The 25,789-nt window shown below is 31.9% G+C and overlaps 1 protein-coding gene across 3 annotated transcripts in view; it reads left to right on the top strand.

The window, feature by feature from the left end:
* The window catches only part of CSMD3 (CUB and Sushi multiple domains 3), a 1,076,690-nt gene that overhangs the window by 405,836 nt on the left and 645,065 nt on the right, over positions 1-25,789 (top strand). For 2 of the 3 annotated variants that reach the window (XM_060127235.1, XM_060127234.1), the window contains 2 exons: positions 12,659-12,736; positions 20,227-20,314. In XM_060127235.1, the coding sequence (XP_059983218.1) occupies positions 12,659-12,736; positions 20,227-20,314 (166 nt within the window). The remainder of the gene's footprint in view (positions 1-12,658; positions 12,737-20,226; positions 20,315-25,789) is intronic. The other variant, XM_060127236.1, reaches the window with a different exon arrangement.

The following is a 25,789-nucleotide window of genomic DNA, read 5'->3' as shown; positions in this document are numbered from 1 at the left end:
TCCTTATTATACAACATTGAACAAAATGAACACTGCTTTTTGAGTTTATATTCAAATAGGGAGAAAAGGACAAGCAAATAAACGAATAATTACCTGATGGTAGCAGAGATGTCAGAGAAAACAACTAGCTAGAAAGAGCTTGAGTTTTTCTTGCAAAAAAGAAAGCCTGAGGTGCCTGGAGTTCAGTGGACAAGAAAGAAAGTGCAGATCAGGTGGGAAACAGGCAGGAACTAGACCATATAGGCTCTGAGGCCTAGGTAAAGAGTTTTATTTTAATGTAAATGAGACAGGAAGCCATTGGTAGGTAGGCTCTATATTATCTAATGTAACTTTTTATAAGACATCATTTTAGCAAGAAATTACATAAATTTTAAGTAGGTAGGAACAGGCAGACAAATTAGTAATGTATACGGAGGTGCAATTAATGATTGATAGAGATTTTAGAGTCTAAGTCTTAGACTATGCTTCTCAAACTTCAGTGTAAACACAATCACCTTGCAGTCTTACTCAGATTCAGGTTGTGACTTGATGGGATTGGGATGAGATCTGAAATTCTGCATTTCTAACAGACTGCAGGTTCTGCTGATATACTGAATAGCAAAAACTTACATGAGGATTATTATGGAGAGAGAGCAGTACATACCAAACAGTACCTGATCTCCATCCATTCTCCATGAGATCTTGTTCTCCACTAGAAGAATCACAATGTTGATAAACTATCTCAGATAATATAGTAAAAGCTAAACTTTAATTCTGTAAGAATGACTCTAATGGTGGGAAATTAATGAGTGGAAAGGATTTTTAGGGCAGATGGATTTTCCAGATCAACCTTAATGACAGTAATTAATTCTGTCAACCCTTAGGAACGACTGAGCAGATTACATTAGTTATGATTTTACTGGAAAAAAATCAATGAATGTATGAATAAATGATAAAAGCATTCCCAAGTCAGATTTTAACTCATTTATTACTTTTAATTTTTACCCTAAATCTACACCTTAAAATGATATTTTTAAAGTGTGTTATTGAATAACAGAAAAAACAAGGTTTTACTTTCCCTTTATTTACCATGTTTCAAATCTTTGAAAGTCTGATAGACAGGAACAAAACATAATGAAAATAAGGATAAAAAATTGATTGCCAAATCAAAAATTTTCATGATTGAATAAATAAGCATTATCTTCTATTTTATATAAATGACGAAATTGCACTTGCCTGCTTGAATTCCCATGTCCTTTATGAGAGTAACTGATGTATTGATTTTCATGCATGTTTAGCATAATAACAGAATAGAAAATTTATGACATTTTAAAATTTAATTACATATGATTTTTGTAAGTAATTATTTTGTAAATAATTTTTCATTTATTAAATGAACTCTTAGCCTTTTATGTAAGAACTTTGACATTGTTAAAGTAAACACATTTAACAGATAGGGAACGGTTAACCTTTAAATGGGTGTACTACATATAAATATTGACTATTGCGTTCTTTATCAATATCTTGTCCTTTTTTGTTGTTTTTTTCACTGTTCTCTTGACTTTTTTCCTAATCATATTATTTTGTGGAAAATTGTGTTAATGTTGATATTTGTAGCAACTTAAAAATACATGTCCAGAAATGTATCAATTTATGATTTAAATACATAATCATTTATTGAATATCATCTTCATATTTCATTTTCACATTTCATCACATTTGTGAAATTGTGAAAACATTCATAACAGTAAATATGTTTTTATATTTCTAATTCTTTTACATTTTATTGAATACGTTATTTTTAGGGAGAAAGAAGAGAAAAAATAATACGTTAGAATGTACTCGGTAACAGATTTATGCAATCTTAAAAGGTATTGGATAAAAATACTCCAAATGCCTGAGGATCTTTATGACAATATCAAGCAGTGAAAATTATTTTTTTCACAAATGACGTATCTGCAAATAATCATTTTAACAGTTTTATTCAGTGCTACTCCTTAAGGCGTGCTTTTGAATTATTCCTTTGCAGAGATTTTAACAACTTCTGATGACCCAGTGTTTTTGTTTTCCTTTAAGTAAATCTTAGGAAGCGTATATCTTTTAGCATTAACTGCAGCCATCATCTTGTAACAGTGATCTTATTTCATAAATTGTATTTTTTCAGATTTTCTACCACACTGTTATGCCCACCAATAATCATTAATCAGACATTTTGATAGCTTATTCTTTATATTAACATATTATTTCTCATTTTTTACAGAATGAGCAAACAAGGGGAAATAATAATAATATGTAGAGCTTAAAAGGGGAGTCTTAACTTTAAAGGACAGAGATGGCAATGGTTTTATGTGTAACTGATTTCCCCAAATGGTTATCAGAGCTAATTATTTTGCCTGTGAATGAGATGATCACAATGTGAGCTTTGTGACTTTTAATATCTTTTTTACTTGTTAAAATATTTTGAAGGGGCTAGACTTCCTATTTGTGCTCAAAGCTGGTGCCAAAGTGGACTCCTCTGCCTTTTGGAGAGTGAAAAAATGGTCCTATATTAGAGACATTTTTATCTTGTTCGGACTTATTTCAGGGTATTTTCACCCACTTTTGCAACAAGCTGCTTCCCTTGCATGTAGTTTTCTAGAGCATATGGCTACCCTGCTGTGCACGGAGTGAAATCACATAATTAAGCTTTACAATTTTAAGAAGAGAAGAACCTTCATATATGGCAGAGCAGCATGGTGTTAAGTTTGGGTAGATCATACGGTATATTTTTCTCTTCATATGTAATCGTCATTTGTATTCTAAATCATGGACTATTGTTTTTTAGTGTTGATGTTTGATTGTTTGTTGTTTAAAATAGTCTTCAAATGGCATTTCTTAATAATACCAAATGAGATTAAAGTGTGAGAAATTTCTAAATTGATTTTATCCAGAGTCCAGAGAAGTTAGAAAATTTTCATTTAGTTGGCTTACATCCGGAGAAGGGTGTTGGTGGGGGGTGGCAGTGATCATCAGCTCTCCTGAACTTTACTATTAGAAAGAAATGCAGACAAAGTTGATTTACTAAAAAGACTGTATGGTAATTTGAGTTTCATCTAGCAGTTGACTTTTGCTACACCTTTTTATTCATCTGTTTATACTTTTAAAATAAGCCTTTAAGAAGCTTCACGCCATGGGATTATGTCTGGCACTATCAGTTAACAATTAATGTTATTCAGTATTCAGTATTAAATTCAGTTAATGAAGCTGGTTCTGCTCCATACTAAAGTAAACCATGCTTAAAATCAGATCTTATTGACTACTTAAATTTATCTATTATTAGCATTGCATTAAAAAAAATGAGGATAGGGTATACTAATCCAATCTATTTGTGATTTCCCAGGGCATACACTTGGGAGTTCTGATTGGATATATGGCATGCTGTTATTCATAGTCAGGTGGTGGTGTAGTTGCTAGAATGGGTGTAGTTCAAAGTCAAATGAGTGAATATATTTTAGTAGTATATGTATTGGGCAATCTACAGAAAGGAGGGAAATAATCTCATTTTGAGTGGCTATTTTGTGGTTTAAATAAGACAGTAGGCAGAGTACCTATGCTTTAGACACACAACCAATAAATGATACTGTCCCCTTCTTGAGTCTTTACAAGAAGAAAATATGCTATAGTTACATAAAAAATTTATTGGGTAAAGATAGGTGAACAAATTAAGGAAACGATCAGCACAGAGTTTTAAATTTCTTACATAGCTTATTTCCTTAGAAATAAAATATATAGTCTAATGCAATATTGATAGAGAATTATGGAAACAACTGATATATACAGCTGTATTTAGCTCTGTTCATATAGATCTCATGTTTAAGTTGTTACTAAAATAATGTGCAACATCCAGTTTATCTTGGGTTTCTGTTAGTCCCACATTTTTTTTTTCCTTGCCAGTTTTACCCTTGTTTCAATTACTCTCCAACCTCAAGACAGCCAACTCACTATCTCCTCTCTCCTTGTGAATTCCTATGCTTCTTGAGGAGATAATTGCTAGAAAAGAACATAAGATGTGTGATCTAGATTTCAAAATATTCCCTAGGAAACAAGTAAGCAACCAATGGTAGAATGATGAGCAACAACCATCCCTATTTCTACTTAGATATTATCTGTTTAAGTATGTGAGTCATTATAGACAACTTAAGAGATGATGTTTAATATAGTATCTGAAAAATCAAATTTCTAATGATTTTCTTGTGCCAGTGGTATATCAATTAGTGTCCTTTGGGAAACAGTTGAACATGGGCTAATTCAAGGAAGGTTTACTTACAAAGGGATTATTTCTAAATGAGCTGATGTAAAGGAACCACAAGGGATCATGCAGCTAGGGTAGTAGCAGCTGGGCTGTCACCTTTCCAACCAACTGGGATAAGGGAGGGGAGAGATGTTGGACAGAGGGAAATGTATATGTCTGGCATGAAAGGACTGGTAACCTTCAGTTAAGGGCACATTTCCAGTCACCATAATGGGAGGGACCCTGCAGGATAATCCCGATCTTACTTTCCTCCCTCCCTCCATCCTCCTGCTGGAATTCTCCAGAGGATCAGAGAGTCTGTTCATAGAGTCTAGAGCATCTCAACTTAAATTTTCATAAGAATCACGTAGTGGTCTTGTTAAACTGTAATTTTTAATTCATTAAGTCTGGGATGGGGCTTGATAATCTGCTTTTCCAACAAGTTCCTAGGTGATGCCAGTGCTGCTAGTGTAATGCCACAGTTTGTGTAGCAGGATGTAGCCTACGCAGATCAACCTCTGTACAAAGAACAAGGAGGAGAATAGGTCTGGAAAGGCATGTGGACAATATGGTTGGGCTATGAGGAAAACATAGATGGGTTATGATGAGAGTGCTTTGCTGTCTTCAATAGCCATGAATTTAGCAGCATAACCCTGTATCAGATACACTGTCAGAGTCCATCTATGCTTATTTAAAACAATCCAGGTAGTGATACCAAGCCTTCATGAAAAACTTGGATAAAATATAATAATCTGAAATCAGAAGGATGAAGGAATATTGTTACTTATTAAAGTAATAACATTTTCTGGATATTATATTTAAAATTATTCAGTGTTCTTAAATTTGTAATGGAAGAATATATTCCACTGCCGTCAGTCATGATACTCATGAACCGTGGTCACTCTTATTCAAGCAGTTGGCTTCTTTCCCAATTAGTCTCGTATTGGAAGGCATTACATTGTAGATAAGTGATCTGTGACATTGTGCATAAAACAAATATGTGACATAAAATTACCTCATTTATTTTGAATTAGAAAACATTATAAACTTGCAGGTATATTTTTGTTCTTGAGGTCATTTGAGAAGTTTTGCCTAATCTTCATGTTCTCTAAGGCATTCATGTGAAAGCAAGAGTCATTCTAATCATAAAAAAAAGAAAAATTGAGTATTATCATTTTTCATGTTACACTTTATAGTAAAATTATATTTGGTAAAATTAATTAGTGAAAAGAGAACAGAAATTAAAATAAAACAAGCATGAAATAATTACCATTCAAAAAATATGAGCTATCAAAACAAAAAAGGACATAAGAAAATGATTGAATTGAGTGGATCTTAATATTTAACTGCAGGACTAAAGATGATTAAAAATAGTTCATTTGAAGCTGTCAGAAAATGAGGATTGAAATTTCATTAAATTGATGACTGAGACAGTTTTAAAAGTGTTGAAAGTATTCGTGAACCATACCAATGGTAACTCTTCCCATATGGTGACTTTTAATATGCCAATTATAAGAATCCCTAAAGAGAATATATAAAATTCCACATTTTTCTTATAATCCTGACATTTTACTGCACACCATAACTGTAAGACCTGTTACGCCAAGCATTGCTGGTGCATCTGCTGGTACCTACGTAAGTGTTATGGATTTCTGAAGTTGTTCCATTTCTGGAAGGGAAGAAAGCCCACATACAGAATTTAGCGTCTTTATTCATTAGCATCTACTGTCTCTTAAATAAAAAATAACAAAATTAATTCAATCTAGAAGACCTGTGAAAATTAACAAATTGATTTTATAAAATATGATGTCTCCTTTTCACACTTGCAACTCTGTTCAGTTTTCCAAGTAAAAATTTTAGACTTATTCCTTAGTCTGAAGTGGTTGAAAAGTAAGATTTCAAAGATTTGGGGTCTAGGCTGGTCTTGTTACAACTTTGAGATGTTATAACCTTAGAATCCTCTTTTGTAAAAGTGCAAATGGGCCTGTTACAAGAACACCTTAAAGTATGCTGAATAACGACACATGTGTTCATATAAACTAATATGATTATATATGTGTGTGTGTGTGTGTGTGTGTGTGTGTTTCTATACATTTATACTAAATTTACTGTCTTGACCAAAGAATTTGGGGAGGTTTATAACTTTATATAAAAAATAAAATTTAAGTTGGAAATCCAGGGAGAGTTTATGAATTTGTATAACATCCCTACACAGTGAAAAAGACATAACACAAAGTAGTTGAAAAATTTTAGTATAGTGCATCCCCAATTGGAATGACATCTGAAACTGACTAGATCTTAAAATTATAAATAATAATAAAATAACTAACATTTACTGAACTTTTGCCATGTCCTGATTCTTAGAATTTATTTTAGAATTTAAGTATATGGTGCAACGTATAATTGTAAATTTTCTTTCAACTAAAAATAGGGTGTCATATAAATTTTATACTTACATATTCAATATGCAAGAGTAAGTGCTAGCCACAAACTAGCAGGGTAACATAAGTAGACGTTTAGGACTTAAAAAAATACTGGAGTGTCTAAACCATATTACTTATCTCTAGTGACTTTTAAAAGGCAGAAACATTAGATTTTAGGTAATTATAAAATTGAATATACACCATTTCTTTTAAAATTAATTGGTCTGTCATTTTAAATTTGAGAATATTTTGGATCTTGCATATCCCTAATATATGTCTTTACAAATGAATTTGAAGTGCTATTGAACATATTTCATTGCACCACTAATTTTCTCATCAAATGAAGGCCAGTATTATTTCTTTTATTTTAACATATTCTAAAATAAAATATTTTTCACAAAGACTCATGAACCACTTACTAATATGCTGTTGAATTTTCTATTATACCTTTTTTTACTGTGTAGTTCAGAAATATGATTTACTTGCAGCATACCTTAAGCATTTTCTAAAATTATACTATAGCAACATTTATAAAGCAAATATTCTTTTCTCAGAAATTTGTATCCAGTGGTAACTCTTATATGAAAGATAGTAAAGCAGACACCACAAGAATACTACCTAGTTTTTCCTGGCATCAGTGTAGTTTCTTGATATTTCTTCTTCTAAGGATAATATGGATGGAGTGACCAAATAGCCGCTTCCATGCTAAATATGTTCTGAAGAAGAGTTCTGCCAGTACAGGATGTAGAAAAAAAGTGTTAAATTTTAGTGCCTTTAGGCCTGTGACATGGAGCCACAATTTACTTTCAAACAAACAAAACTTTTCCTCTGAACATAGTAAAATACTTTTAGAATCTCTAAAAACATTTTAATCTTTGAGATAGAATTGAGAATTCGAGAATTCTGATTAATTAGTCTTTTCTGCTTCCTTTGCTCTAAATTCTACACCTAAATACTTACGGGTAAATGAATGAATCTCTTAGGAATGTATAGAGAAGTTAAACAACTTGTTCCATGTCTTGTGGGACTAGAATACAGGTTTCCCAACTCCTGGTCCAGTGAGAGAAATGTCACAAATAACACACTGTGTTTTAACATTATCTAGATCTATATAAAATCCCTTAGCAAGTGATTGATTATATATTCTAATACCCATGTAAATGGATCTACTGTCAATGGTGAGATGTGCCATGTTCTCAAAATGGAACACACACACGCACACATGAGCACACATTAGTTTTAATAACCAAAACAAAAACTGATGAAATTTATTTTATTAGTATAGTTTATTTATTAAGTATAAAGATAAAGATGATACTTAATTCAAAATAAAAAATAGGAATTATATAGATAGCATGATGTCAAAAACAGCTTAAAAGAAGAGAAAGGAATTGTACATTTGAGAAGTTGAAGCAAAAATAACAAAAATAAATCAGTAGGATACAAATGACTTTCTCAAAATAAATTATTTTCCTTTTCTCAGGGACCATCATATTCTCACTTAATTGTAGATTTATAATGCAGCTACTACCACTTGCAAGATAAGTTATTGTCAAAATAAATACAAATTTGGAAGATTAAGATAATAAACAGAATGTCTCATTTGTTTTATTTTTATTGTTGTATTTGAATATAATTTAAGTAGAAAATGAAAGGGCTTTTAGATGTTCTGATAACATTTAATAAATAGTGCCAATGTTTTTCTATAGGAGTCCCATACAAATCTAAAGTAGTTTTTTCCAATGAAAAAAATATTCTGCCCACTAATATTAAACATGTCTGTTTCTTCTTTTTCAAAGATAAATGTTCTGAAAAATTACAGATTTTCACTGTATATATATAGGAGTGAAATAGAATAAAAAAATATTGGTGTGTGACTTTTGAGATTATGTAGTGAAGAGTCTATCAATTTTAAAATAAGGAACTTGAAGCTGGGGAATGTTTTATGACTTTAAGTTTTAGAGGCTGGGTGATAGACAGACTACGTAAAGGTCATGTTTTCTAAGCCTCCAAGTGATGGTTGAATTCCCTTTAGTGCATCTGTGTATTGTGGTCAGTTTCCTAATGTTGAAGAATGGCACCAGCGCTTTGTTCCTACTAACAGAGATTCTTCAACATAAAAATAAATTCATATGCCACCTGTTTCACAAAAAAAGTGTTGACATTTGAAACAAAATCTAGCAATTTATCCATGTATGTGCATACATGATTAATCTTTATAATAAGGCATTGTAATTTAAATAATTTCAATTAAGTGACTTTAGCCAATTAACCTGGAAGTTAGATGACTTTTAATTAAGTGACTTTAGCCAATTAACCTGGAAGTTAGATGAGGTTTGTCAGTCACCATCAGTTTTTTGTAAGTTTTTAAAATTCAAATTCTTTTTGAACATAACTGAACAATAATTGATCTGGAAAATAGTACACTTATAATCCTCTACAGTGGTTTAAACTGCTTAAATGAGGATTACAGAAACAAAATGTTTTTCCCTAGTGTCTGGGACTTACAACTAAACAGATGGATTTGATTGTTGGCCTAGTATATTCCTTTCTGCCAGACATTTTCTATATTATAAAGTATTTTCATTATGCTAAGCATGAGTCAAACCAAAAGAGTAATAAACAAAAATGAACAAAACTGTTAGCATGTGAAAAGTGAAAAGCAGAAGAAAATAAAGGAAAGGGATCTTGGCACATATGTCTACATGTCTTGCATTTAATGAAATGTATTAAAAATTTATTAGAACATGCATATTTTTATGTATTTAAAATAGCTTTACACATGAAGGTGCTTCATCTTGAACATTCATTCTTTTATCACTTCTTTCCTTCCTAATTCATGATTAACAAAGGAAATCCTCCAAACAAAATACCTTTAGTTAAATCAGAATTTACAATATAGCATATATTCATTCAATCATAGTACTACTTGAGTAAAATAATGTTGCTGCTTTTGAGAAACTCACAGTACAGTGGAAGGAATCGACACAAACAGCACACTGTCTTTTAATATTTATAAAATTATGTAAAATACCACAACATATTTTAATATCTTTATGATAAAATAAATTTGACATGCTTATAACTGGAATACACTTGTTACAAAGGTCAGGTTAATTTTATAAATTTTATAAGTTAAATGGGATCACTAGAAGCGCCATTGCTTGATGTCATGTTGGTACTTAATACATATACCTTGTAATACATAATATATGTTTTTATGGCATATATTTGAGAATTAACATTTCACTGATTTATGATTTAGAGCAGCATCTTGCAATTGGTGCTTACAGTATTTGTCCTTTCAATTTATTCAAGAAGAGATATGCTGTATGCTCTTTATATTGAAATTATAAAAATATCTAAAGTATGTGTTTCCTGTTTAACATATTTTAAAGTTTTGGGTGAATTTAAATTTTACATTATTTTCTGTTCACTCCTTTTTATCTCCTAAAATAGTTATTCTCCTGGTTTTCCATCTTCTGCATCTGTATTACAATTATTTATACTTTTCACTTTTCTTCAATTTAAATTGACAAACAGATGCTTTTAAAAAATAAGGTTAGGGGCTTCCCTGGTGGCACAGTGGTTGAGAGTCCACCTGCCGATGCAGGGGACACGGGTTTGTGCCCCGGTCCAGGAGGATCCCACATGCTGCGGAGTGGCTGGGCCCGTGGGCCATGGCCACTGAACCTGCGCGTCCAGAGCGCCTGTGCTCTGCAGCGGGAGAGGCCACAGCAGTGAGAGGCCTGCGTACTGCAAAAAAATAAATAAATAAAAATAAGGTTAGGTCCCTTCAGAACCAGGAAACTGTTTAAAACTTCTTGGTCTCAGATGACATTTTCTTAGCTAGGTATTGTCCCTGACCTCACCAACCAAATAGTCAAATTCAGATATAAGCCCATTACATAAACCTAGTTTATACAAACACACTCACACACACACACACAGAGTTATTTTCAAAATCCTTTATTTCTAGTAACTGAGCTCTTTGACCCTCTGGATTTTTCTTCTTCAATTTTCTCCTTTGGGTTTACAATCTTTTCATTAAAAAAAAAAATTAAGAATTCCAGATTTGTGTTAAGACTACTATGAAATTTTCCAACCCCTTTGTAATACTTAAAGTCAAATCTTATAATGCAGAGAAAAGTAGAGGTAGAATTCCTACTTATAATTCATGTTTGGATTTGGAGAATCTAGAATTATGCCTCAAAATACAAAATGTAAATTTTGTTAAAAATAATTTTCAGGCAGCAGGAAAATTTACAAGTGGCAGAACTAAATTTAGAGCAGCCAACCAAATACAACAGTAGGACTAAACTTTAGCTTACCCTGGGGGCTGGGGTGTGGAAAAGAATTACAACGAAAAACATAACTTGAGAGAGATGTAGTCATTCTTTCACTGTAAATAAAGGGCCTCAGATAAAGAATCTCAAAATTGTAAAGCAACTGAGCAGTCATCTAGTCCTAGCTACTTATTTTAAGAGAAGAGACAGGTAAAAAGGCAGACTCTTGTCCAAAAATCAACAACCACTAATTGCTAAGAATCAGGTATCTTAAATCCTACTCCAATGATCATTTTCATATTTTTTATATGTACTATGTATAGATAGTTTACAGCTGTGTATTTCAGTAAGCCATAGACTCTGCCTCTACCTCTCTACTTTTGAAGGTAGTGACAAGAAAAAAATCACCTTAAAATGTTTCAAAGGCAGTAAAATATCCTTAAGTTGCATTAATTGGGTACAATGGCAAGTAAGATTTAGTGAAATGATCATTTTAAACTAAAAAAAATCAGTTTTGCTTTTTTCAATTTCACGAAGTGAACAAAACCTAATTGCCTAAATGTTTCAATTTATCATTTCTACCTATAAACCTCATAAAATGCATTGTGTAAAAAATTCAAATTGTAATTGAGGAAGCTAAATATATCCCTTGGATTCTTGTTCATGTGCTTTTTTTAAAGAAAATAATTGTTATTTAAATATCTCATTAGATCAGATTACATAACATTTTAAATTAGTGGGGTGAGGTTTTAATTAAATAGTTTTTCTTTATTTCACTTGGTGTCATTAAAATTTTAAATAAAGTAGAAAGTAGTCTTCTGAACTATAGTTTATCCCTTTAAAAATTATATAGCAGCTGTAGTTAATAAAATAATTTATACTTAAAAGGAAATAATACTTTTTTCCTTCATCCAAAATACTTAAAAAACTGTTTTTAAAATGTTCCAAGTTACTTCATTGAATTTATAAGTTTTTTAAGGCAAATCCAGTCATATCTACTTTAATATAGTACACAGTGAAATATGCCAGCCTCTTCTGATGTTGATTTTTAATATAATAATATCAAAAAGAGTAGCAAGGTATTTTAGATGAAATCCAAAAAGTTATAATTCACTTTCATAAATTTTGTACAATATGGACTGAACATCGATCATTCGCAAGCAATGTGTATGAAAGGAAATGGTTATTGGCAGAAATACTAGAATGTATTTTAAGTTTTTTCAATTGTGTCATTTTCTTAAATGTGTCCTAATATTTCAATTAGGCTAAATTACCTTAAAAGTACACTAGTTTATTTTAAAAACCAAGCTCCTTAAATTCATCCCACTTTTATAATGTAGCAGTATTTTTATTTTTCTAGTTTAATTTATTCTATAAAATTTGATGAATTCAAATAGTTTATGATAAAGAGTTAATGTTTTGCTCTTCTATAAAAACTGGGTAGTGTTAAAAAGTACCTATACATGTATGCAAGATTCTCCCTATAGTACACTTAAAATCCTTTTATACTGCTTGGTATTTTTACTGCTTAGTGATCAGATTGCTATTTTTTTCTTTATTTTCTTCTGGGTACCCTATATCAGGCTTAAGAAAGCAGTTATTTTAACTTGCATAATTCCATGCTAACAAAATTTGTTAACTTGAATTTCATTTTAAACTTGTGTATCCTGATACATGTTTTTGTTTGTTTTCTTAACTAGTGAAAAAGGCCATAGATTTTAAATCTAGAGGATTTAAATTGTTTCCAGGGAAAGACAACAGCAACAAGTTTTCTATCTGTGAGTGTACTCTTTTTTTTGTTTCTTTCTCTAGTGCAAGAGTGAAGTTTGTGGTGTCTGTGTTGTTTGTGTGTTTTATAAAAATGTTTGTGTATTTACCAAATTAACTGTATTAATATTTATATAACATGCATGATTATTCAATATTTTCTTGTATTTAAATGCATATTGAGTTATTGGTTTATTGTGGTAAACTTTGGAGCTCAGATTGTTTCAAAATGTAAAAGAAAAAAACTTTTAGATCTAGCATGTTGATAGCATTCTAGTTTTCTAATTCTAGTATGTGAGATAAAAAAATGAGTAAAAATCATCAAATTAATGGTTTCTTGTAGGAATTTTTGTTTGAACGTATCTAAATTTCAACATAATTATTTTTCTAAGGAAAAATTTCTTTAAACAGCAATTTTTCATTTAAGGAAAAATATATTTTAATTTGAGTTAATTTATACAAACACTTAAGTCAGATATTTTATAAATGAATTAACTAGCTAATTAATTTTTGTTTTATTTTGAAAATCTCATGAATTGAACTGAGGTACACATATTTATGTGCTGCCCCAATACACAATTTTGCTTAACATTCAGGGATTTATAGATGATCTGAAGTTCATCCATGAATCTCAGATTAAGAGTCATTGAATTTGAATATTCATTGTTATATTACCATATATGAACATAAAATAAGATTTATAAGAAAGCTATGCATTTTTTCAATATAAATCAATAGCAGTTTGTAGAAATACCCTGCCTTACTGTTCCTGCAGATACATATTATAAATTTTAAAAGAAGCCATTCATGATACCACATCTGACTTCTAAAATGCCTTATTGATAATAAATAAGATTAGTTATTTAAATAAATATCATCTTTTAAGCAAAAATACATTTTTAACATTATTTATTTTTATTCAATTCCAAATCATCTAACGAAATGAGTTTAAAACTATTTCTTAAAAAAATCATTCATTATAGTTATATCAGAAAAGGATTCTACCCACATATTTATTGAGTTGTATTTGTAACAGTAAATGGCACAAATTGAGCAATTACTTCACTTATCAAGAAGCAAACTTGGAGCCTGTTGGTATCAAATATTTTAAAGTGTCCTAATTTTAAAATGTGATTTTTCACATTTTGTTAGATTTGAGAATACGAAACCAAAAATAGCAGATATCAGTAGGAAAATGTCAAATTGGGTTACCTGTTTGGAAAGCATTAAACAGTTCATTTCAAAGTATTTAGCTATATAAGTATGATTTATTGTTATATTTTTAGTGTTAAAACATATTTTCAAAATTGATAACAGTTTTTAGGGAAAATAAATAATCTATAGTATTTTTCATATATTAATTATGTGATACATTTCAGAGAGAAAGATATTTTTCCTGTACAAGAAAATATAAACATAAAGTTGTTAGGTGAAATTATTCTGACATATCATATTTTATCATGTCAACATGAAGGAAATGATGCAGACTTAAATAATTACGTTTACTACTTTTTTTTCCTAATATTTTGTCTGGCTAATCTATTTATTTTGGAAATCTAAGAAGAATTATGGGCTATCACTTTCTTACCCTTTCCTCATTTTGGTTACACAAATGTTATTTTTTATGCTTCATGCTTCAAACTTTCAGATGTCCTGGGAAAATTAGGCTATTTATACTGAAATTAAACTGTATTCAACTCTACATCATCAACAATTATAAATATTACAGTATATATAAATGTATCATAGTAATATGCTGTACACCTAAATCTTACACAATGTTACACATCAAATTTATTCAATAAGAAAAATGTGTATGTAACTTTTTATACTTGGTATATTGTCTTAGTGGGCATACATATTATTTTCATTGTTCTTGTACAGTGGTTATGAGGATGAACAAAAAAGGGAATTTTAGACATAACAGTGTACCTGGGGAAACAAATAAACCCTGATTATATATATATATATATATGTATATATTTAATTTAAAGAATATTTACTTTTAAATTGTCAGGAGTAAAGTTAATGAGACAAAAAGAAAAAAGTTACTCATAAAGCAAAAAATGTTAATTTACTTCATAATTTTAAAATACATTTTACATTTATCTATTACAGCTTATGTAGGAGATAAAATATACTCTTGTGCTTTCTCATTTTTATTTTTATTTATTTATTTATTTATTTTTGCGGTACGCGGGCCTCTCACTGTTGTGGCCTCTCCCCTTGCGGAGCACAGGCTCCAGACGCGCAGGCTCAGCGGCCATGGCTCATGGGCCCAGCTGCTCCGCGGCATGTGGGATCCTCTCGGACTGGGGCACAAACCCGTGTCCCCTGCATGGGCAGGCAGACTCTGAACCACTGTGCCACCAGGGAAGCCCTCTTATTTTTATTTTTGAATAGAAATAATTCAACTTTCATCAAGGCAGATTATTTATGCCAATTTTTTTTAGCAACAATAACAAGCCAACATTATTTTATTTTCCTACATTTTTTTCTCAAATGTTTAATAGCTAGTTACAAATATATATTCTCTATGGTTGATCACAGAGAAAGTTATAATGCTTTAATTTTTATCATTATTATATATCTGTTATCAAGTAGGCATTTCTGTCTTCATCTCTTTGAATCATTAATTTAACACAGAGCCAAATAATTTTAAAAGGAGACAATTTTTATCTGACATTAAACTTTCAAAGGAAAAAAATAATAATAAAGCTTGTGTTCTTTGAAAAAACTATCGATTCAGTCACTAGAACTTCCAGGAGTGAGCATAATTATGGAGGACATGAGCTACACACATTTCCAAATTGCATCTTCCCTTAATAGCACCTTTAAAGTTTAACTAAGAAACAAATTAATAAGAGATTCAGGAAACTGCAGTAGTGTTCATGGGAAGCATTTGGTTGTTTAAAGAGCTAATTCAGATTCTTTTTCCTACTTTGGTACCTGAACTCTATGTAGTCTCTTTCCATCCCTCATTGTTATCAAAGAGAGTAGGTTTGCAAATAAAGGAAAAAATATTTTTAATTTAAAAAATAAAAATAATTTTTTATATTTTAAAATGTTGAATTGAGTGCATTTATTCTTGCCAACTTTTCTACTAGGCTATTCTAAAATTTTAAGGTGGAATTATAAAGACACTGTGAGCTTTCCATAATGTATTTTTAAAAATTATTTCATCTTCTTCAAGTCCATACTTTGATGCATTCTTATTATACATTCATTGCGCAATTCTATTTGAACTACTTCTCCATGGCAGCGCCATGCTAGACTAAGAAGGTAAAAAGAGTGAATAAGATACAGTCTCAGTTGGCAAGGATCCAGCATTTTATTGGGAAGCTAAATGAGTTATGTGACAACTCTTTGGAGGATATAAAGTTAGTATAAAATTACATTCTGTCCACATTCATGATGTTGGAGTTCAGAACGAGATCCAAAGCATTCTATTTTATAAGGTGGAATAAAATTTTTAAATCTAATATAAAGAAAAATCTAAGATGCCACCAACTGGATGAGGTAATGTAGAGATGACTTTTAGTAAGATGACTTTCAGGATCTAGTTATTTTTATCTTTAGAGTAGATTATGTGCTATGTAAAATCAGAAGCTTAAGAAACTTGCTTGTAATAACAATATTTTATTTTGATGTTGACTAATTTTACAGTATTTTTAAGCTAGAATATACAATAATATAGTACATTAATTAAAATTCCTATAGCATATTTTATAAGCACATATAATAAATATACTTCAATGTTATAAGAAATGATAATTCATCCAATTTTTTTAATTCTATAAATTCTGCCCTCTCTTTTTGTCACTGATGTGTGGGGAAAAGGATTCATATTGCATTAGTACTAGTAATAATAATAATAATATTATTATTATTATTGCCCTTAAAGTTCAGAGCAAAAAGGATATTCCCTGTAGTTATGCTCTTTTCAAGAGGCAAGACCCTGTCCATGTAATTAACTTTTAAAGAGCACTCATGTTATTTTTACAAGTTACAGATTGAAAGAAGTAAAAATGATAAATATTTGTCCAGTTGTTTGAATGGCATTACGTAGTGAAAGCAGCTGACTGAATGGATACTAACTTCATTTGAATGTCTTGGCGTCACTAGCTATGGGCAGTTATGTAGCATCTAAATATCAGAAAAATAAGAGATTATATACTTTGTTCTTTATTTTTTATTTTAAATTTTTTAATTAAAGAACACTAAATACATGTATCATGCAGCAGCTCTCCCGTTATCTTTACAATTTAAGTTGGGAAATTTTTCACTATTGCAGATGTCCAAAGACAGCTGTTTAAAGGACACTTTCAAACAGACAAAAGTAATTTGACAATTAAATCATGAGAACTGGGATTAATTAAGTGAACATGGTGAAAGTTATAAATATGGTCTGCATTCTAAGATAAAATATTTGGAAAAGTGTTTTGAATTTTAAGTATTGATGCCCTTTCTCCTTTCTGAGCTTTCTGTACAGGATGGAGAGCTCAGGGGTTAAGAGTAGAATTTCTTGAATCAGTCTGCCAAGGTTGAAACCTAGACTAAGGCAGAAAGTGGAAATAGGACTTTAGAAATGTGTCTTAACCTCTCTATGCCTCAGTTTCCTCACCTGTAGGAAACATATAATACAAGCAGCTACCCTTCAGATTTGTGTGAAGAGTAAATGAGCTGATACATGTAAAGGGTGTAGATTAGTTCCTGACACATAGTACTGTGTCTTAGCTATTGTTAAAATTTATATTAACCTAGGCAATAATGATGATGAAATGGAAAAAATGAAATTTTTTATTATTTTTATTTTCTAATGTATTCACAGACACATCTATTTTTACCTATAATCTGTGTTATAAATTTAGTATAATAGTGTAGAAAGCCTAAGTCATGCCACTTCTTTTTCTTATCTCTATCGTATGTTAAAAAAGTTACACTTTAATAGCATACACTATAATATTTTCAAAAGTCAGTTATAGGATAGTTCTTCCCATAGAAAAAATACTCATTGAAAACAGTGTACAACACATTGTTTTTAATCAACCTACTAGGAAGTATTTACTGAGAAGTCATTAGTCATCTAGGCCCTGTGGGAATATTAAAATAATTATGTTTTTCCTTATCTTTATCAAATGTATAATATATTTGTATATATGACTAAGGAATATGAAACTATTAACAGTATGACAAAATAATTAAAAAATTAAATATAAAATTGTTCATGTCATGTAAAAAGAGGGATTAGAAAATCTGGAAAAACATGACAGTGGGACTTGGGGCTTCCCTGATGGCGCAGTGGTTGAGAGTCCGCCTGCTGATGCAGGGGACATGGGTTTGTGCCCCGGTCTGGGAAGATCCCACATGCTGCGGAGCGGCTGGGACCGTGAGCCATGGCCGCTGAGGCTGTGCGTCCAGAGCCTGTGCTCTGCAACTGGAGAGGCCACAACAGTGAGAGGCCTGCGTACCGCAAAAAAAAAAAAAAAAAAAAAAAAGTGGGACTTGAGCTGAGTCTTGAAAATTATATAGAATTTTGATAGCTGAAGAGGAAGAAATGGAAAACATGGAGACCTGGAGAAAACACAAAGCATGGAATAAGCATGGCTAACCAGTAAAATTGCAGAAGAATGAAGAATCTGTTGGACTTGAGTTATGGATGTATATTGGTGGCTAGTGGGTAGTAGAGTTGATATACTTAGAAATCTAGAATCATAGGCTATTTGGACAGTAATGAAAACTGTGGTTGAGAAAGTTTAGTTCTAGTACTCAAGATGAATTGGAAGAGAATGATAATAGAGAAACAAAAGCATCAGTGATTAAGCTGGATTTGAGCATGCACATGAAATGACTATGAGAATTTTGGTGGGTTGACCTAGTAGGTCATTGAAGGAGCAAAACGGAGCTTGGGGAAAAAAAATGACAAAACCATATATTTGAAATTCTTAGCAAAGAGGTAATTTTTCAAGGCACAAGGAAAACATAAAATATGGAGAATTATGGGTCATTGTCTTTGAATTTGCTCTCTGTATGTGATATCAGCTAAAGTAAGAGAGTGGCCAAAACAAACATAAGAAGGAACAAAAGCCAGAAAGATAAAAAGAAATTAATTAGCAAGTCAGCAGACCAAGAAAAGCAAAAATATCACATGCTTTGTGTGGATTGGTGAACTTGTAATTTGGCAGCAATAAGGATACTGTTGAGGATATTTAGGAAAGTGATTTTTATAGAATGAAGGGTGCAAACACAAAATTTCATATCTAATTGAAAATATGGCAACTTTACCGGAGCTGTGACTGTTGGGCCATCATCTGATAGTTATCTTGCTATCTAATCAATATGAACAAGTTGACAATCTGAACTAAATGATGCAGGGATCCAGTGGTTCCCAATATTGACTCTACATTAGAATCACCTGGAGGATTATTAAAAAAAATCAAACAAAAACAACAACAACAAAAAACAGATCCACAGGGTCCTACCCAAAGTAATTGCATTAGAATATCTAGACATAAAAGTTAAGCGTCTTTATTCTTTTAAAAAAGCTGTAGAGGTGATTCCAACCCACAATGTAGGACAAGAACCATTTCAAAGTTTACATTTTTCCCTCTCTAGAGTCTCTACTCAGGTCCCATTCTTTTCTTTAAAACGCAGATAAGTTGATAAAGAGGAAAATAGAACTTACTCTCTAATTCACTATAAGATTGAATTCATGAAACAATATCACTCAGATATTTCAGACCTTATCTGGTTTAATGATCTTCCCATTTGAAAAAAAGCGCTGTCTTGGGGAATTATTTATTTACTGTGATCACATTCACTGAAAATATTAATAAATCTTTTTAATAATTGGGTGTTCTGAAAAAACTGCTGAAAGTGTACAATGGCTAAGTAAAACACAGTCATGGAAATTGTTAAAGGGTAAAACCCTTATTTTGATTTTCATCATTATATCATAATTCAATGACATGCTTGATAATTTGTGCCACAGTTTTACTTTCACATTGGCAGATTGAATTCTTTGTTATATATCAAATAAAAAGTGGTAATACACTTTTTTCCACAGGGTCTTATTTTTCTATTGCAACTTTAAAAATAATAAGTACCCAAACGACACTGCCCTAACTGGTGGTGACTTCTCTACTGCCAATAATGAATGGAAACGCTGGCACTGATACCCTGGGAGTACATTACAAGAGATTTCACTATTTGATAGTAATTAAAAATATGTTAATTGTTAATGTGTTAATATTCAGATTAGTAAGTCATTGAATAGGAACATGAAACTTACTTTCTTATATGTCCACAAATAGAAAAAATGTTTTTGTCCTCATTATTGGTTTATCAAATTATATTTAACTTTCTCTATATAAACTACAGTGATTACAATAACAAAATACAAGAATATATTTTATGTACAACTTTAAATGAATATCATCCTTGTTTTCCTAATCATATATGTTTTGATTATTTTTTTCTTTTCTTTTTTCTGTTGTTCCAGTAAATGAGGGAGGTATTAAAACAGCTTCCAATTTATGCCCAGATCCAGGAGAACCAGAAAATGGGAAGAGAGTTGGATCAGATTTTAGGTAAGATTTTAAATTGTTTATTTCATTATTTATTTTGTTAAGGTTTATTTTAATTTTAACTTCAAATATAACTAATAATATGGAGATGAAGACCTGGTGACTTAAAAGTGTGGCAACTAGATTTCATTGATGTGTTACCATTAATAATATTTCAGTATTTTAAAGTGACTACTCAAATTTATTAGGATACTTTTTGGAGTTTAAATGATTAATCTATTGTCATGTAGTAAGTGAAAAATCATGGGATTTGATTTGAAAGACATGAGTTTGAATTCAACTTCTATTGCTTATTAATTGTCTGATCTTTGGTAAGTTATTCAATCCTTTCTGCCTGAGTTTCCTCTTCTGTAACATGTATATCAAATTTACCACATAGAATGGTGAGTTTCAAATGAGGTACTGCCTGTGAAACCTTCCTGCAAATGTTCTATAAACATGTTATATGTAATTTTTAGAAGTAAATGTAACTTGAATAAGTTTTATCTCTATCTTAAAATTAGTATTTATTTTAAAATTTGAAATTAGTTTACTTACAACATAGAAAATGTATGTAGTAGAATATGGTAGCCATTAACTTACACTATCAAACAATATTTTTTAAAAATCTTGAATTTTCAGTAGTCCTCTGTAACATTTTACAAATGAAAGATACAAAAAATCCTATAAAATAGTAAGTGATAATTTAGTTAACATTCACAAATACTTATTTTCACAAAATATTCATGATATATTAAATTTAAAAAATGATAATGGTTATAGTTACACATACCACACATTTACAATCTTTTCTTCTTTATATTGTTTGTATAAAGGACAAATGCTGTGCTAAAGAATATCCCTATGAATAAAAAGATAGTTCTTATAATAAAGACCTGTGAAAATTTTGTCCCCATGGATCATTCAAGTTAACTTAAAGTTATATTTTGATATACTTGCAGTGGAAAACAATATTAGTTCAATATGAATAAAATTGTAATTTTCTAAAAATTTTACAGAACTTTCTTTAACTAGTCTGATAATTAATATGGATAATAATGTTTGAAAAAATCACACTAGAAAGAAATTCAAAAGACCTGGGAAACTAGTCAGTCTGATCTTAATAAACTAAATGACTATATTAAAAATCCGGGCTTCCCTGGTGGCGCAGTGGTTGAGAGTCCGCCTGCCGATGCAGGGGACACAGGTTCGTGCCCCTGTCCGGGAGGATCCCACATGCCATGGAGCGGCTGGGCCCGTGAGCCATGGCCGCTGAGCCTGCGCGTCCAAAGCCTGTGCTCCGCAACGGGAGAGACCACAACAGTGAGAGACCTGCGTACCGCAAAAAAAAAAAAGAAAAAAAAAAAATCAACTAAATCTCTCAACCTCAATAATTAACTGATATTTCATAGACTGCAGAGTGGTAAACAATTTACCTAGTATTTTTACATGTATTCTTTATTTATTATAAAATGCTATAAGGTGTTTATTATTTTATTCCCACTTTACAAATAAGAAAACTGAAACTCTGTTTATCCAGCTAATAATTTGATGGAATTGAAATTTGAACTCGTTACTTCCTGATTCTAAATCCTGACCCTTTAATCACTATATTACATTATGCTTTGAAACCAAACTTCATTCACATCCCATCCTTGCAGTAAACTGTCTTGTCTTCTCCAAGAGTTGGTTTCGTCAGATCTAAAAACGAGGATAATAATACTTGTTTCATGGATTGAGGGAAAGATTACATGAGATAACGTATGCATGGTAGTAATCATAAAGCTTAAGACAAATAAGTATTCAGTTAATTCTAGTTTCTATTATAGTATGATAAGATAAATGAAATAGTTATTAATATTTATTTGGTCTCACTTTTTGCAAAAATATGAGGTTTATTAGAAATAGACTTAATAGGAATATAGTGAGTTAAATTACCTTTTCGTGGATTTCAAATCATAAGATTATCTTACAGTCATGTTTCAAGACCCTGATAGAGGTTAGTCATCAAGATGCTCACAGTCAGGCTAAGATATAATAGAGTCATTATAATTTAAGAACATGCGGAATGTCATGGAGACAGAAGAGGTATGGTATTTTGGACAGCTAGGAGATGAGGGTCACAGAGGCAAATGTTGAGGTGGAAGTATGAAGTATGATTGGAATCTGGTATAGAGAGGCAGAGAAATCCAGAGACCATTTATATGTTTATACATTCATTGTCTACATATATTGTTTGCCTATTGTGTACCTGGCTTTGTACCAGGAACAAATAAAACATTTAACAGCAGACATAGTACATGCCCCCCATAGGTCTTCAAATTTAATGGCAAAAAAGACAATAAACAATGAAATGAATCTCAAGTTTTAAAAAGTACTGTGAAATAAAAAACTAAAATAAAAAATTAAGCTTCTGTGAGAGAGGATAAAGATGTCAGAGTGGGAATCCACCCAGTGTAAGAAGGTCCCACTCTCATTGATACCAGAAGAATTTTATGCCTTTAGACTATAGGAAAGGAAGAGCCTCACACTGAGGAAGAGCTTGATGAGCCATTCCAGGAAAATAAAGATTAGGGAGTCTAAATTATAGACTGTAAATTGAAGAAAAGCACAGAATTCAATAGAAAAGCTGTAGAATGAAGTTGAGGAGATGTGGGGAAACCAGAGCTCTTATTCAGAAGAAGCAGATTGGCAGCCATTCTGCTTAATCTGCACTGAAGATATGTTTTGTTTTAAACACACAGTGTTTTTAAAATATGTGAGTCAACATTTAAAAATCAGGAGATTTCACACACACATACACACACACGTGCGCGCGCACACATGTTTTTGTATTCCCTTTTTAGATTTGGCAGCTAAAACCAATGTACCTTCATTGCGACATCTACTAGAACCAATGAACAGATGTTCCCTTTAGGCTAAGCAAACTCTCTGGTTCACAGTGGTCACTCCTAGGCTTCTTCACTCATGTAGGTCACCTACCTATTATGGGAAGCTGTAAAGAGTTTTGAGAGAGAGAGCTGATTCAATTTATATTTTCAGTACATCATGCTTTATACTTTAGATAGGTGGATTGAAGAAAACAAGTTTTAGTTAGAAGGCCAGTGCAGCAGTCTGGTTTTAAGATGGTAGAGACTTAGACTATGGTGATAGCAGTGAACTAGACAGACTCAAGATATCTTTTGGGTCTTGGACACTCAAAGTCTCAGTGTCTAATGATATTTTATGTGGAAAGTAAGAAAACAAAAAAGGATGATCCCTAATTTCCTCAGCTTGAACATCATGACATTAGGGTAAATAATTATATTTAATTAAGTGTGGAAGTCCAGAGGTTTTGAGGGAAAAAAATAAGAGTTCAGTTTAGAGATTGTAAACTTCAAATGACTTAGTGATTTACAAGTGGGTATGTTAAGTTCATAGGTGAACATAATTAAAGTTCAGAGATAGCAAGGAAATATCAGTATGTAGATGTTACTAAGAATCCTAAAGCAGCATGAATAGATGACATCAGTTAGACAGTGTAGAATGACGAGTGAATCTATGACATAGTCCAAAGTTCTATGCTATTTCATGATATGATTGATTTTAAGAAGCTATCAGGGGCTTCCCTGGTGGCGCAGTGGTTGAGAGTCCGCCTGCCGATGCAGGGGACACGGGTTCGTGCCCCGGTCCGGGAAGATCCCACATGCCGTGGAGCAGCTGGGCCCGTGAGCCATGGCTGCTGAGCCTGCACGTCCGGAGCCTGTGCTCTGCAACGGGAGAGGCCACAACAGTGAGAGGCCCGTGTACTGCAAAAAAAAAAAAAAAAGAAGCTAGCAAATCATTCTCACGAGTAGCAAGAGAAATAGGCATGGATGAAGTAAGGGAAGGAAGTCCTTTAAAAGGGGTCAGGAATTTTGAATACAATTGAAAATGATGAGGACAGAAGACTGTCTCTTAAATTTGACAACATGAAGGTTGTTGGCAAGAGTGATTTCATTGGAGTGACAAAGGTTGAAACAAATTGAAATAAGCTGAAGAGTGAATAGACAGTTCAGATAGGTAATAGCTTTGGAACATCAAATTGCATAAAGCAGAAGAATAATGGAGCAGTTCTATAGTCATTAGGAAGTCAAATAGATTTTCTTTTTAGAGATACAAGAAACCAGAGCTTGTTTATTGGATGATACAAATAATCCTGTAGAGAGGAAAATACGGATGATAGGAAAGATTCCTAGTGGGTATAAGTAAAGGAACATAACTTTTTTGGAGAAAATAAACATGATCCCAAGGACAGGAATAGTGCTCTAGAGACTGTGAGCCACAACTACTGAGCCTACGTGCCACAACTACGGAAGCCCACGTTTCCTAGAGCCCATGCTCCGCAACAAGAGAAGCCACCACAATGAGAAGCCCACGCACCGCAAAGAAGCCCCTGCTTGCTGCTACTAGAGAAAGCCCATGCGGAGCAACAAAGACCCAATTAAAAAAAAACCAAAAATAACAGATTTTGTGAAGGGAAAATGAGAGACCTTATATTTAATACTTTTACTCTGTGAAGGCTGCATCAAGCAAGACCATCAAATTTATATATATATATATATATATACACACATACATATAAATGAGAGAGAGAGGATGGGAATGGTTGGGAGAGGAACTTTGAGAGAAAAACTGGAAATAGTCGTTACCCAATAGTGGGAGAGCAAGTTTGATATAGAAATATTACCTTGCTAAGTAATTTTGAGTGTCCTTTTGAGATTGATGATAATGAATCTGCCTAGTTATATGATTTCTGTCTAGAATTACTAAGCTTCCCAGGTACAAGCATTAAAAGGATTGTGCAAAGGCGTGATAAAATTCAGTGCATTCAGGAAATTTCTAGTGATTCTTCTAGGCATAACAAATAGAAACATGGATGTGGAGCAAAGAAAATTTCAAGCAGAGTTATAGGTTGGGGGTCCTTTACAAGATAAGTGGATTAGATCATCTTTCATGTTCAGTTTCAGCTATAAACAAGACCGATTCAGAAATAGCAGGTAAAATATTTTTAATCTGTTTCAGAAGGGAAAGAAATATTTTTTTTGTGTTTTAAAAAGTATAAAACAGTAATCATTCTTATATAAAAGGCTATGGGAAGCACCCCAAAGAATAAGAGAAGGGAAAGCAGGTAAAGGAATAAAAATCACTGACAAAAGATATACTGTGTCAGCTTATTTTGAAGCAATATACATTTAGTTAGGGCTTGAATTAACTCTCTGTTACTGGACCCCTATCATTTCAAAGGAAAATTAGCCTCTGTTAGGCAGGTACACGATGAATCACTGCTTCATATGGAAGCAAGCTTGGTTGTTGGATTGAAGCACCAGTCCCTGCCTCATAAATATTAAAACAAACAACAAAGAAGCAAAAAACACAAAAATAACTCATGACAATCTCTTCTGGTGCCCTTTACCCATTTATCTATGTAATACTCTAGTTCTTTGAGGTACCAGGGCTCACAGATTCTGCAATTTAGCA

This window comes from Lagenorhynchus albirostris, chromosome 17 (assembly GCF_949774975.1).
Source record: "Lagenorhynchus albirostris chromosome 17, mLagAlb1.1, whole genome shotgun sequence".
NCBI classification, from domain to species: domain Eukaryota; kingdom Metazoa; phylum Chordata; class Mammalia; order Artiodactyla; family Delphinidae; genus Lagenorhynchus; species Lagenorhynchus albirostris.
This window is presented reverse-complemented; position numbering and strand designations above follow the sequence as displayed.